Below are 15,377 nucleotides of genomic sequence, written 5' to 3'. Positions count from 1 at the left end.
GTTATCAACAAGCACCAATCACGTCTCGAGGGACCCGAAGACTTCAGCTTCGCCACTTTTCCGGTTAAAGTACAACGAGTAACAACTTAAAAGTACACTGAGATTAATGAATTTTCATATTCTTTTCCGTTGATTAGAGGAGAAGAGAAAGGTTCTTGGAAAAATTAATTTTCAACCAGACACTTCAACGGGGAGAGCGAGATGAGCAGAAAAAGAGGAACAAGCTCCACGTTCTGTGGTTTTCTGGATTTTTGAGACAGGTTAATTGTAAGTAACTCTATAATTAACAATCCTATACAATTAAATTGAATTAACTATCCAATACCTCCCAAAAATTACTTAAAATAATCAAAAGAGCCATATTGCGTAGTGATGATACTCAGTTAGGCATACGTTTCCTATATTTTCTTCATTTCCACGTATCCATAACTGAACATCGTCACTCCACACGGGCAGTCATAGCAGACGAAATAATTGTAGAGAATACTGGGAACAAAAAAGGAAAATATAGAGAAGGGGGTCTGAAACTGATAAAAACTGAAGCGGCCTCTGGTTTATATAGTGGTGATAATAGGGTTGAGAGGGGGGCGGCTGGGAACGCGATCATAAATAATGGGAAACTATAAAAGGTGGGAATGGGAACGAAAATTTGAAATAAAGAATCACATGACGGTTTTTTTCTTGAAGCAAAATTCGAAATAAAACGCAAATAAAACGAATTTTTGGTTTCTCTCCCCCCCTCTTATACGCCCTCCCGGTCTCTCTCTTTCACCGCCTCAATAGCTCAGTTGGGAGAGCGTTAGACTGAAGATCTAAAGGTCACCAGTTCGATCCTGGTTTGGGGCAATTCTTTTTTTGATTTTTTTGTACTGCGCGCATTATTATAAATTATCATTCAGACGTGAGAAAACATGTCGGAACTTTTTTATTTTGACAATAGGTACGATCAGACCTTCTTATCAATGCGTGATCTATTGCGTGGTTCAATTACATATGCAAAATATTTTACCTTTCTTGATGACAATGTGTATTTTTGGAAATGAAAATAAAAAATGTGACGTTCTTCCAATATTTCCATATTCAAATCCAAAATTATTCAAAAAAAGAAAACTTTCCGAAACATTTTTGAACCTGAATTTGGTCGTCCTTCCATTATAATCCGACCGATTTCCAGAGGGGAAACATCACTTTTTATGACAGTTGACGGACGCTAGAACGGTTTTTTAAAAATAATTTTCGTGTTTTTGGCTTGTTTTCCCGTCCCGCGACATATTAACGACTAGCCATTTGGCCCGTAGTGAGATCTACATTTTGGTATATTTTTTGGCTCATAATATTGGATTTTGAGCGAGTTACGCGGCGGCAGAAGTTCTGCAGAGAAGATTTGCGAAATTAACATTTTGAATCGTTGTAAAATCTTTCTGGAGAATACAGTAACCTTTTTATTTACTTTTTTCCAGCTCCTGGGAATGTCAACCAATAAAACAGTGAATCGATGGACATCATGGCTCACAAAGAACATGTTACTACTAATGACAATGGCTGGAATCATAATGGGTGCCATAATTGGAGGAATCCTTCGAAATCTAGAACCATCTCCAGACGTTATCAGATATGTCGGTTTTCCGGGAGAACTGTTCATGAATATGTTAAAGGTTATGGTGTTACCCTTGATTGCTGCAAGTATTGTGTCAGGTGAGGAGGAAACAACAGTTTTTGAAAATAATTGCATTATCTCGGCACAGCCCTTACAATTACGCTCCACCGAAATGCCCTTTAGAAATCTCTCTTTTTCTCCGAGCCTCTCAATTTCGCACACAATTTTCTTCGGTTTCAGTAGAACGCGGTTGTAAGACGCGTGTCGTGCTAATATAGCCAAAGAAATATGTTTGAAGGACTCTCCCAACTCGACGGGAAAACCTCGGGTCGTCTTGGTTCGCGTGCAGTCATGTATTATGCGATAACCACAACGCATGCAGTTATTCTTGGAATCATTGTCGTTTCGATCATTCATCCAGGTGATCCAACTATCAAACAGAAAATGGGAATCGAGGAGGGAGCAACTGCGAATGAGCCCGCTGCTCAGAAGTTTTTGGATTTGTTTAGGTAAGTCGATATCAGGGGTGCATGGAAATAAGTGAACATTTCTAAACCGTAAATCGGAACTCTATGCAATTCTGGTAGATACAGTTCCGTGCAGTAAGATACACAATTTGGGCGTTTTCAGTTGAAAATGCCTAACTTTGAGAAGGAGTAACGGTATGACTTATTGTCCCAGAAAGTAAATTATGTATAAACCATACTGAACAAAGGTAGAGCTTCATTTTTGTAGTATACAACTTTTTGTACGGACGCTCTCTAGAGAGTTACATTTCGAGAAAGTAATTTCTCCCTCAAATCGACCAATTTCAGTGGAAACAGAGTGATTTTTGAGCTCGACCATAACTCTCTAGGGAGTGTCTGTACAAAAAAATTGTGAACTACAAAAATAAAGGTCTTCCTTTGTTCTGTATGGTTATATATAATTTACTTTGTGAGAAAGTTAGTTTTACCATGACACACTCTTAAAGTTAGTCAATTTCAACTAAAACTGCAAGTGCCGCATTCTTTATGACCAGTACTGTAGATATCAGAGTTGCATGGAAGTGAAACTTTCTTCACCGGAAATTGGAACTCTATGCAACTCTTGTGGATAAGTCAACTTCTCATTGACTTTTTTTCAGAAATGCGTTTCCGGAGAACATAATGAAAGCGACGTTTGCCCAGGTACAAACTCACTATGTTAACCACACCAGTTCGAATGGTGTACAACAGTTGGTGCCGAAAACAGGATATGTGGATGGGATGAATGTATTGGGTAGGTTACTGTGCCCATCAAGTCTTAAGAGGAGGACTGAAGTCATATTTTTTTATTTCAAATTCTGATACTTCAGAAAATTCTGAACAACTTTCATCATTGGAGCATGTGCTAAATATCGCTCTAAATGCCCTAAATTCACGTTTTCCCGGCTCAAAAGGAGCCTAGATGGAAGAGTTTTCCCACGCGAAATTTCGCCCCCGTGTAGTCCTCTCGGACAAAATTATTTCTTTTTATTTCTCAATTTTTCGTTTTCTTTCTTTTTTCAACAAATTTTCCTGTTTTTTTCAATTTATATCGTAAAAAAAGAAGAAAAAACACGAAAATTTGTTGAAAAAAGAAAGAAAACGAAAAATTGAGAAATAAAAAGAAATCATTGCTGCAATGATGAAAGTTGTTCAGAATTTTCTGAAGTATCAGAATCTGATATAAAAAAATATGACTTCACTCCTCCTTTAATTATGTTATTCCAGGAATTATCGTGTTCTGCATAGTTATGGGTCTTGTTATCTCAAAAATAGGGGATGAAGCGAAACCGTTGGCTGACTTATTCCACGCACTCGACGTTGTTATCACCAGAATGGTAATGATGATCATGTGGTTGGGACCAATTGGAATACCCTCGTTGATAGCCCAAAAAATGTTGGAGGTGTCAGACTTATGGCAGACGGCAAGGATGTTAGGATTGTTTGTATTCACTGTCATTCTCGGATTGGCTATTCAGGTCTGGACATCTGGACTTCCGGGGAATATACAAATTACTTCGATTCCAGGCATTCATCACCCTCCCACTCATTTATTTCATTGGAACTCGTCACAATCCATACAAATTCTTGAAGGGACTTGGACAAGCGATTATGACCGCTTTGGGCACATCATCAAGTGCCGCCTCTCTTCCAGTCACTTTCAGATGTTTGAACAAGTTGGGCATCGATCCGAGGGTGACTAAATTTGTGTTGCCAGTGGGCGCTATGGTTAACATGGTGAGTAGATACAGTAATCTTGAGAGATAATCACGTAATTAAGTTTTGCCATTACCCGTTCACCGTTGGCTTACCACTCGCTCAAAGTTCGGTCCGGGGACGAGGTGTGGTGGTCTGGTTGCGGAATTTCGATTTACGGCGGCTCTCTGCCGTACTTTACCCATAAAAGTGTTTTAATACAGCAGCAGTCGCAACAAGACCCATTTCTCGTATCCGGGCGGAACTTTGAACGAGTGGTCAACCACCGGCAAATGGGAACTATAGGAAACCGCAAACAAAAATATCAGGACGGAACTGCGCTCTACGAAGCGACCGCCTCAATCTTCATTGCTCAAATAAATGGACTCGAACTATCGATTGGTCAACTCGTGACCGTATCCATAACTTCCACGTTAGCCTCAATTGGTGCCGCCTCAATTCCTTCGGCTGGATTGGTGACTTTGCTAATTGTCCTCACTGCTCTTGATCTTCCAGCCGATGATATTTCTCTTATTTTGGCAGTCGATTGGTTTTTGTAAGTTTATTTTCTCAATCAACTTCAATCGAGAAGTCTCGAAACATATTTTCTGACCACTAAACCCTCCAAATTCATTTCCGTGTATTTCGATGGTCAACATGAACAGCGTTGCGCTGAATACAGTTTTTTGAAGGCGGAAAACGGAAAAAAATCTTTTCGACGCCTCTAAATAGAGTTCTTACGGTATTTCCTTATAGGGGCCGACTTCGTGCATCTGTGAACATAATTGGCGATTCCATGGGATGCGGATTCGTTCATTACATTTGTGCTGATCATTTGAATGCGGACGTGGCAGAGGCTGAGAAGAATCATGCAATTGTAGAGGCTCATGTAAGAACAGCTGAGAGGGCGTGGCCTGTGCTGAAATTTCCAATGATTCCAATTTCAGGGAGTAAATTTCGATGAGCTCGAAAAAGAGTGTGAACAGGAGAACGAACATCAACGGAAGCAGAATACAGTGGAACTTGTGTAACGTCTTCTTCCAGAAATTATGTATATTTTGATTTTCTCTGTCTTTGTAGCATTTCTTGTTTCAATTACAGTACCGCTCAAAAGCTTATCAACTTTGACCGTGTATTTCGGGGTCACCTGATTGTCCGATAAATTTTATTTTGTATAGGTTAGACAAAGCAAAAAGAGCACATAATTTTTGTAGTTGACCATTTTTTTTGTTGGGACACTACCATGAAAGTTGCAGTTTATCAAAATAATTTCTCCCTGATACCGACTGATTTCAGTGCATATTAGCAAACTTCTGGAGTTTTGACAAGTTGTAACTTTCACGATAGTGTCCCTACTAAAAAAATGATCAACTACAAATTATGCGCTCTTTTTGCTCTGTCCAACCCATACAAAATAAAATTCGTCGGACACTCAGGTGACACCGAAATACACTGTCAAACTTAGTCATTTTTCACTAAAAACAGGCAAAATTGAAACCTTTTGAGCGGTACTGTTTTCCTTATTTTTCTCCAGAAAAACGAATCGCTCTTTATCTCCACATTGAGCCTAAATTCTCCCGCTTAATATTTTCTAAACCTTCTTCCCATGTTTTCAAGCACTGCTCAATGATTCCTCACTTCTTGTTATCTATTTTCACCCTTCGTCTTCCCAATAATATCAAAAACGTGCCAACCCTTCCATTACACTTTTTCTCCCCCTCCATCTTCCACACCGCTTAACCAACAACCAATTCACATTTCGAATTGATAACAAAACAGCGCTATCCCCCCCCTTTCTCCCGATCGAATGATCGTTTTATCAGTGAAACACAATGTCTCGTCTCTCTCAATTTCCCATACTATTTCTCCATGTCTCTTCTCTCTGTATCTTTCTCTCGACGGGAGTAAACACCTATACTTTCGTGTTGTTGTTAGCGGCGAGAGTCATTCGTTTTGATCGGTCGATCGGTTAGCTTTTCCTCTTACGAAAATTTTTGAGGTTTTGGAGTTTTAGAGTTTTATGTCATATTAAAGAGCTCATAAGTGTACCAGATAATTTTGACTCTTACAAGGAAAGTCATTTTTCAAACGGCTCAAAAATTTGGGCCCCGATACTTTCGAGTCCGTAGATTCCGAATCTGAAATAAAATTCTGCTAAACTCTTCTGTGAGTTGAGTTATGACCCGTCAAACGTTGTCTATGGTTAAGCTTTTACTGCCGGAATGTCTACCTAAGCATTTCCGCAAAAAAAAACTTAACCATAGGAAAAGTTTGACGGGTCATAACTCGGCTCTCTGAAGGATTTAACGGAATTTTACTTCAGATTCGGAATCTACGGACTCGACAGTATCATGGACCGAATTCTTGAGCCGTTTGAAAGAAGACACTTCGAAGACTTCTCTTGTTAGATTTTCGTGGACTTTTTTTCTAGAACAAATTCTTGGGGTACTGTAGCACTGGCAGCGCGAAACGATTTGAGCGAAACAGTCCTTGGTAGCTTCCAGTTTTCCAAGCCATATTATCCCAAAGATGAGGTCGGGGGCTATATAAAATAGTTTTAAACTTTTTTATATATGGCATACCTATGGATTACTGTAGCATCCTCAAATCGCTGACTGTCTTTAACCTCAGTTCCGCAGTTTTCATTTTGGATGGTTACAGTAACATCAGAACTGATCCGCTGACTTTCAACGTTTACCAGTCAGTAACTGGATAAAGTTGTTACCTCCATTTTTAATGTTGACAACTTTTCTGTACGAGACTTCCCTGGGGTACTGTACCTTCGTCGATTTGAAGACTCAGAACAGCGACGCACTAAAGAGTCAGCAGGAAAGGGCACAGTAACCCAGGAAGGTGATGTACTACAAAAAAGTTGTTAACTACACAAATGGAGTAATGTTATAGGCGGTTCGAACCGTATGAATTTTCTAAACCCCTTTTGTAAAATACGGTAAAATCTAGACCTCACAAAGATTGTTGGTGATTTTTCAAAAATATCAAAAACTTGTCGTTTTCGAGCTCTCGGAGCAGTTTTCCATCCCACATTTTCATAAGTTACACGAAATTTTATAATGGTTTACTGAGCCTTAAAATTTTCTACATTTAAAGTAAAAAGTCGACTTATAATCTTGAAATCGAAGGGAGATAGGGCGATTTGAAAAACAGTGACCTAGCCTAGATCCCATTAACTCAGCATTATATAGAGCTCCAGGAACTCGAGCATATTCAGTTTCTGGAAATTTTTTATATAGTTAGATAGCCCTTGAAATTCTCTACAAATTACGCCAAAAATCGGCTGAAAATTTTGAATTCTAAGGGAGTTAAGAGGTTTTTAAGTTTCCGGGTGTCGAACCTTTGCTCTCTACCGTAATCCTTCCTCCGCTACAGTACCCTTAACAATTTCCAGATCCGCTAAATGAAGTGGGTTCTCGCCATGCTCCTGCTGGCAGGAGTGGCCGTTGCCATGCGTAAGCAAGGAGTCGCCGTGAAGGGTGTCCTCAAGTGCGGTACCGCGTTTGCCAATAATACAAAAGTGAGAATTGTGGATATCGATACGGGACCGGATCCGGATGACACTTTGGATGAGAAGAGGACTGGCGAGGATGGAGCATTCGCATTGACTGGAAGCACTCATGAGCTGACTTCAATCGATCCCGTTTTGTATATCTGGCACGAGTGTAGAGATGAGCAAACGGTATGGTTACGGTAGTGGGGGAGAGGGAAAGGGGATGACTAGTACTGCTGGCCGTGGAAAACTTAGGTCATAAGGAGTTTTAAGAGATTTTGTTCTCAAAATTTGATAAATGTCGTCGAAATTAGTCTAGAAATGAAAACTTGAGCATAGCTTCTGCCTTGGCGTGGCGAAATGCGCTCTATTGATAATCTGAGGGAAAACATTTTCATCAGATTATCATTAGAGCGCATTTGCCAGAGTATCTAATAAGAATTGTTCAAAACATTTGGGCAAATACTCATTTACTACCTACTCATTTACTACCAATTGCTCATTTACTACCTTACTCATTTACTACTTCAACTCATTTACTACCATTTACTCATTTACTACTTTTACTCTTTTACTACCGTACTGCTCATTTACTACTTCACTTTTCACCACTCTCTTAGGCTTAGGGTTCTTTGAAATTTGGAAAACAATTGACAAATACGATGAATAACCGTTTTCGTCAATTTTTTCCAAATTTCTAAGAAACCTAAGCCTAAGAGAATGGTGAAAAGTGAATTCCAGAATATCGCTCTAAAGTAGTAAATGAGTAATAGTAGTAAATGAGTAATAGTAGTAAATGAGCAAACGGTAGTAAATGAGTAAATGGTAGTAAAAGAGTTCAAGTAGTAAATGAGTAAGGTAGTAAATGAGCATGTGGTAGTAAATGAGCAGGTAGTAAATGAGTATTTGCCAAACATTTGCGGCCTCCAACCTAGGAAACCTAAATATGCACGGTTCTCCTGAAGCTCCGCCCACTTGCGTTGTTTCAATTCTATAACTGGAATACTGGCCGTGCAAAACCTCGGTCACCATGAATTATCCCATCTGCTATATTAGCCGAGCAAATTCGTTACAACTGCGCCCCGCCGCAAACGAGAGAGTGTCGGCGAGAGACGCAGATTTTTTTTTCGCGCCAACAATGATTTCCACAGTTTTTGACCTATTTTCACTATTTTTCAAAAGTTTTTATGCAATTTGTTTTTAAAATTAGCGAAAATAGGTCAAAAATGGTAAAAATATTTGTTCGCGCGAGAAAAAACTCTGCGTCTCTCTCACCGATACTCGCTCGTTTGCGGTGGGGCGCAGTTGTAAGAGGGGGTGGGCCGCTAATTTTTGCAGCCGATTTTTCAAAAAGTTCTTTGTATAATTCATCATTGCCGAAGTTTTGCACGAAGGGCCGTGCGAAAACTCGGCCACCTCCGGGAATTCTGATATTTGTCGAGTTTTTAACGGTTTTCAGCGGTTTAAATCAATCTTTAGGTAAAAACACGATTTGAGGTTGTTTTTAGAGAGATATCACACATTTTAAAAAATAATTAATTTTTTTTGATTTTCTGGCAATTTTCATCCATTTCAATATGATTTTCTCAATTCAAGCTTGAAAAAAGAACACGATAAATCTAATTTCCAGCCATCTAAAACCCATTTCTCCAGTTTTTCAGCACAAAAACCCGCTGAAAACGGAACGTTTCTATCAAAAATCGATTAAAAAACTGGGAAATCCGAGTGAATTTTCTCAAAATGGCAAATTTTACGCTTTTTTCTGGTAAAAAATGTGAAAAATGAAGTGAATGCAAGCGCGCTCCCTTGGACTCGACCGTGTACTCCTCTCGGAGGAGCAATTGACCACTTTTTGTGCGAATTTTGAAATAAAACTGCGTCAGCGAAAAAAAAGTTCTGATGGCCGAACTTTTTCATGGCCGCGCTCCCAAAATTGCTGCAATTATCGATTTTTAAATTCCAGCCATGCTCCCGCAAGATCAAGTTCGTCATCCCAAAGAAATATATTCACGGTGGAACTCCAACTGACGATCAATGGGTCGACATCGGAGTGCTCAATTTGGAGGGATCGTTTGACAATGAGGGACGCGAGTGTGTCAAGGATTGAGATTTATTTTTATAGCAAAAAGAAAAATGAAGAAACAAATAATTTGTGTACCGAACAACTATATATAAATTTTTGAAAAAATTGTGAAATCGAAATGAAAATTTGGGCATAGCTTCCGCCTACGCGTGACTAAATGCGCTCTACTGATAATCCAATGAAAACTACGGTATTTCTACAGTAGCTGTCACTAGATTATCATTAGAGCGCATTTGCCACATAGAAAAATTTAAATTTTGAAATCAAAATGAAATTCCTCGAATCCCTTCATCGATTTCTGTCGATCCTCCGGGAAAGACATTTCACGTGGCACCGCCCGTACCCACGGCTTCTCCACCGTCGTTTTTCGATACGCATTCTGTTGCGCTTGAATCGTCGGCGGCCACGTCTTCGGACAGTAATTCAGGTATCGTCCCTCGGTGATAAGCATGACGACTCGGGGCGGTCCGGCGATCAGCGCCTCATAGAAAACGAATTTTCCGTCGATGAAGAATGGGACGACGAACGCCGAATGGATGCCTTTCGTCGCGTACGTCGGACCGGCGGAATTCAGAATTCCTGTGAGATTTGGACCACAAAATACTTGGATGTCGGGTTCGGAGTGGGAGCGGAGAAGGGTTCCGCCGTTCGGATTGTTCACGAAGAAGTCGGAATTCTCACGGTGGTGACGTTCGCGTGGGAGAATCTGGAAATGGGGGATTTTGAAAAATTTCGCAAAATGTGCTCAAAAATTTGGGCATAGCTTCCGCCTACGCGTGACTAAATGCGCTCTACTGATAATCCAATGAAAACTACGGTATTTTTACAGTAGCTTTAATTAGATTATCATTAGAGCGCATTTGCCACAAAAGGAAAGTCATGTAGCTTCTGAACATCGATTTCTGTCGATTTCAGCCAATTTCAGCCGTTTTTAGCCGTTTTTAGCCGTTTTTAGCCGTTTTCAGATACTTTTCAAAAATTTCGGATTTCGCTGTTAAAACCGGAAATTTTTCAGATTTTCCGCTCAAAAAATGATATATTTTGCAATTCTAGCTGTCTGAATCCAAAATTTGAAAAAATAACTTTAATTATCGAAGTCATCTATTTTTTTTCTCAAATTTCGGATTCTAACAGCTAGAAAAATGCAAAATATATCATATTTAACCGAAAAATCCGAAAATTTTCAGTATTTCTCGCTGAAACCGAGCCGTCTAAGCACCTCTCTGTCAAACAACAAATCATCGAATCGAATAATGCGTGCCGGCCACAAATTCCTTCCGATATTCGGATCTTTTTGAGATTCCTCGACGAGCGGCGTAAACGATGCTATCGACCATTTCACCATTGTTCCTGATGCGATTATTCTGGAAATTTCATCGTTTAGGAGATGGGAATTCACATTAAGAAAACTGATGTCGTCAGGATTCTGAATCTGTATCGAACTTTTAGTCTGAAAATGAAAATTTGGGCATGGCTTCCGCCTACGCGTGACTAAATGCGCTCTACTGATAATCCAATGAAAGCTACGGTATTTCTACAGTAGTTTTCACTAGATTATCATTAGATCGCATTTGCCACAATAGAAAAGTTATGTAGCTTCTTAATACCGATTAGCCGGTTTTACCCGATTTCTGTCAATTTCAGTTAATTTTAGCCGTATTCAGCCGATTACAGCCAATTTTTCACTAAAAACTAAAAAAAATACTAAAAATTACTAATTTTCAGTTTCAAAACGTTATGGTTATGCTGAAAATGAAAATTTGGGCATAGCTTCCGCCTACGCGTGGCGAAATGCGATCTACTGATAACCAGAGTGAAAACCTTTCACCAGATTATCATTAGAGCGCATTTGCCAGAGTATCTAGTAAACAATGTTCAAAAACTTGAGTCATGCGACAGAGGAAGTCGTCGTAACTCCGCCCGTTTCGATGCTAGACGAAATTTGAAAACCGATTCAGAATCCCCACGACGTCAGCTCTCCATTATGAGAGACATTTACTAACGCCGAATTGAAATCCCCTTTGACAGTCATCTGAATCATTCTCAGCGGTGCGAATATCTTCGATTCGGTCATCTGAAGTTTCCGTCGGATATTCGATCGATCCGCCGACGTCAAATAGATCGGTCCGAGTGCATCCGTCCAAATCATCGTCCGATGCGATGAATGATCCGGATCCTTCAGAAAATCGATGAAATTCACAATTCCGTAGGTTCTCAACTCGATTCCCTTATTCGTTCGATATTTCAGACTGAGTAATCCAGTCGATGGGAGTGCCGAGTAGATCGGAAGGACTTCTATCGAATCATCCGGATTCCGTTTGTATTTCATGAGAAGTGAGGTGCCTAATGAGTCGATTTGTTGTTGGGAGAGGGGAAGACGTTGGATGCCGCATTTGTAGCTGTAGATCAGCAGCTGGAAATGAGAAAATGAAATTTTAGGCTCAAAATTTCCGTCAAAAAACGGTCAAATTGAAACTGAAAATGAAAATTTGGGCATAGCTTCCGCCTACGCGTGACTAAATGCGCTCTACTGATAATCCAATGAAAACTACGGTATTTCTACAGTAGTTTTCACTAGATTATCATTAGAGCGCATTTGCCACATTAGGAAAGTCATGTAGCTTCTTAACACCGATTTCAGCCAATTTCAGCCGGTTTCAGCCGATTTTAGCAGTTTTCAGCCGGTTTCAGCCGATTTTAGCAGTTTTCAGCCGATTTCAGGCAATTTTTCACTACTAATAAGAAAAAGCTCAGAAAAATGCCCAAAATTTCAGTTAAAAAAGGTCTAATGTAGACTAAAAATGAAAATTTGGGCATAGCTTCCGCCTACGAGTGGCTAAATGCGCTCTACTGATAATCTGAGTGAACGAATGTTCAACAGATTATCATTAGAGCACATTTGCCAGAGTATCTATTTTTATTAGAATTTTAGGCCTCAAACGTGAACAAATAGTTTTTCTTCGGTGATTTTTTGATATCCCACTAACATTGAAAATCGCCGGATCGCCCGTCTTCTCCCTATCGATTCTCAACGAAATACACCAATCGTAATCCTTGTATTCGATGAGTTCCGATGCCTCGAATCTGTTATCCTCACTACCGTACTCCTGTATGATCTCCTCTGCGTCTCTCATCTCTAACTCCTCTTGCTCATCGACTACCGTACCGAACTCTCCGCCCATATCTTTCAGTTTTGAATCCTTGAATTCCTGAAGGAAAAATCGATAATTTTCGATCAAAAATGCAATTTTTTCTTTGGAAAACGGGATTTTTCACTAAAAAATTGTCAGTTTTGGACTAAATTTGATCGAAATAACATAATATTAATTTTTCTTTAAAAAATCAATTTTTCAGCTAAAAACGTGATTTCTTTAACTGAAAATAGTTGGAAAATTGGGCATAGCTTCCGCCTACGCGTGACTAAATGCGCTCTATTGATAATCTGGGTGAAAACTACGGTATTTTTACAGTAGCTTTCATTAGATTATCATTAGAGCGCATTTGCCACAATAGGAAAATCATGTAGCTTCTGAACATCGATTTCTGTTGATTTCAGCAGATTTTAGGCGATTTCTGTCGATTTTAACTTAAAAATGAAAAAAATGTCTAAAAAAGTCCAATTCTTCAGCAAAAAACCGATTTTACCAATGTTATTTCCAGCAAAATTGGAATTTTAGGCCCTTTTTTTTCAATTTTTCCTTATAACCATCATATTTTCCGTACTTTAATCTCCTTTTCGACAAGTTTCGCTGCCTTCTGAATTCTCGGATCCTCATCATAATTCTCGGGGACTCGAAGTCTCGGAAACTCTGATGGATCCGTCATTCCTTTCGTCTTCCAACTCTCTCGAATCGCCTGAATTCTCTGCGTCTCTTTCGTCTCTAACTCGGATTTGTTTCCGAGGAGAACCAGTGGGGAGAGCACTTCGTTGAGCTGAAAATGGGGGGATTTTTGATATAAAAATTGTGAAAAATCGCGTTTAAATTGACCTCATGGGCAAAAATGAGCTTTTTGAGCAAAAAAATGAATTTTTAGGCTGAAAATTGAGTTTTTTCATCCAAAGAATTGATTTTTTGAGCAAGAATCGATTTTGAACTCAGATTTTTAGCTTTTTTCTCAAAATACGGATTTTCAGTAAATTTCACAGCGAAAAATCACTTTTTTGACATAAAAATTGTGAAAAATCGAGAAAAATCGCTTTTAAAATGATTTTGAAGGTAAAAATAGGATTTCTGAGCAAAAAAATGAATTTTTTAGGCTGAAAAATGAGAATTTTCGCTCAAAAATTAATTTTTTTTTTAGCAAAAATAGATTTTCAAAGCCAAAGAATAGATTTTTTGCTCATAAATGGGATTTAGAGATATTTAAGGTCAAAAAACGAATTCATTGGTGAGAAATCTGATTTTTCAGAGCAAAAAATCGATTTTCAACTCAGATTTTCTGTTTTTTTAAACAAAAAAACGGATTTCAGCATTTTTGCCTTAAAACTGCGAGAAAATCGATAAAATTTGCTCTTAAAATGATTTTTTGAGTTAAAAAGTTAGATTTCTCCCTATTTAAAAAAAATTGAATTTTATAAGTTCCAAACTGAAAAATTAAAAACTTCACTTTAAAAATCGATGTTTAGGACGAAAATGGGATTTTTCTTTAATTCAAGCCAAAAATTTGATTTTATCACGATTTCAAAGGACTATTCGCCATTTTCCATCATTTTTCAGTCAAAAAATGCAAAAAAGTGAGTTTTCGAAGGGAAAATCGGATTTTCTGACTAAAAAATGAATTTTTTGAATCAAAAAACCGATTTTTGGTGAAAATTCGGGCTGAAATTACGATTTTCGGTTTAAAATCACAAGATTCAGGCTTTTAGAGTGAAAAATTATACTTTTCAAGCCGAAAAATGTGATTTTAATACGCTTTTCGCTATTTTCCATCATTTTTCAGTCAAAAAACGCGAAAAAATCACTTTTTAGTGAGTTTTCGAAGAAAAAATGGATTTTGAACTCAGCTTTTCAGTTTTTCGTCTCAAAAAACGGATTTTCAGTCTTTTTCACATCGGAAAAATTGTCGTTTTTCAAGTTTACGAAGAGAAAATGGGATTTCCTGTTAAAAACGAATTTTTTGAATAAAAAAACCGATTTTTGGGTCAAAAATTGCAAAAATCAGATTTTCAGACTAAAAAAATACCATTTTTAAGGAAAAAATTTGATTTTTTAACGATTTTTCGACAATTTTCCCTATTTTCGACCTAAAAACGCTGAAAAATCCAATTTTCCACTGAAATTTCGCCGTACTTTCGCCTCCAACGGTGAGATGTGAGAGCTCGAATCGAGTGTGGTGTCCATCGACTTCTCCGCCTGTCGATACGTCTCATTGTACACTTTTTTCTCTTTTTGAATGTCTTCTGGCGGTAAATCGATGACACGTGGCAATGCGTGGTGCTCGATCTGAGGTGGAATTTGATTTAACCAGTTGATAATTTCGAGATTTGGCAGCGATTTTTTCGCGATTCGAAGTCTCTAAACATTCGAAAATCGGTCAGAAATCGAGAAGCACCGCCCGTTTTGCGGAAAATGGGCGGAGTTTTCCCATTTCTTACATTTGTCGGCGTCTTTCGACCCTCCTCTTCCTCTTGAGTACCAATTGACGTTTTCTTCTGTTTCTCACGGAAATCTTTCCATTTGTCGAAGTTTCTCCATTCGGCCGCCATTTTTGGAATCTTTTTTGAAATCTGGAAACCTTTTTTTCTTCTTTTTTACCGAAAAATTCCAGAAAAAACGGTTGGAAATCAACGAAAATCAACAAAAAAATCGTTAAAAATGCTGAAATTGGGACAAAATTCAAATTTTTGTTTCTCCCGCCGGTTTGGGTCTCGCCACGACCGGGGCGTGTACTCCTCTCGGACAAATTCCACATTTTATTATTTGCCACGAAAATTGAATTTTTGTTGGAATTTCCAGATATTTGGTGAGATTAATGGGTTTTTGATCATTT

At 38.6% G+C, this 15,377-nt stretch overlaps 4 protein-coding genes across 4 annotated transcripts; 2 read left to right on the top strand and 2 right to left on the bottom strand.

Annotated features, from left to right (window-relative positions):
• Positions 1-1,469: 1,469 nt before the first annotated feature.
• On the top strand, positions 1,470-4,829 carry GCK72_003821 (uncharacterized protein; the record flags this gene model as incomplete). The annotated part of the gene is made up of 8 exons (XM_053724265.1): positions 1,470-1,695; positions 1,896-2,106; positions 2,724-2,857; positions 3,331-3,581; positions 3,631-3,840; positions 4,023-4,354; positions 4,555-4,687; positions 4,746-4,829. 8 exons carry the CDS (start codon positions 1,470-1,472, stop codon positions 4,827-4,829), a joined length of 1,581 nt encoding a protein of 526 aa, XP_053588459.1.
• A 2,330-nt stretch (positions 4,830-7,159) lies between these two features.
• On the bottom strand, positions 7,160-7,432 carry GCK72_003820 (uncharacterized protein; the record flags this gene model as incomplete). The annotated part of the gene is made up of 1 exon (XM_053724264.1): positions 7,160-7,432. The coding sequence occupies one exon, from the start codon at positions 7,430-7,432 to the stop codon at positions 7,160-7,162; it is 273 nt and encodes a 90-aa protein (XP_053588458.1).
• Positions 7,214-9,410, top strand: GCK72_003819 (uncharacterized protein; the record flags this gene model as incomplete). The annotated part of the gene is made up of 2 exons (XM_003099077.2): positions 7,214-7,492; positions 9,267-9,410. The coding sequence occupies 2 exons, from the start codon at positions 7,214-7,216 to the stop codon at positions 9,408-9,410; spliced, it is 423 nt and encodes a 140-aa protein (XP_003099125.2).
• Positions 9,411-9,636: 226 nt separating this feature from the next.
• Positions 9,637-15,093, bottom strand: GCK72_003818 (uncharacterized protein; the record flags this gene model as incomplete). Its single annotated transcript, XM_003099146.2, has 7 exons — positions 9,637-10,092; positions 10,606-10,750; positions 11,390-11,799; positions 12,374-12,595; positions 13,110-13,319; positions 14,678-14,830; positions 14,983-15,093. 7 exons carry the CDS (start codon positions 15,091-15,093, stop codon positions 9,637-9,639), a joined length of 1,707 nt encoding a protein of 568 aa, XP_003099194.2.
• Between the last annotated feature and the right edge of the window lie 284 nt (positions 15,094-15,377).

The sequence above is a fragment of the Caenorhabditis remanei genome, chromosome II (genome assembly GCF_010183535.1).
Source record: "Caenorhabditis remanei strain PX506 chromosome II, whole genome shotgun sequence".
Lineage (NCBI taxonomy): Eukaryota > Metazoa > Nematoda > Chromadorea > Rhabditida > Rhabditidae > Caenorhabditis > Caenorhabditis remanei.
This window is presented reverse-complemented; position numbering and strand designations above follow the sequence as displayed.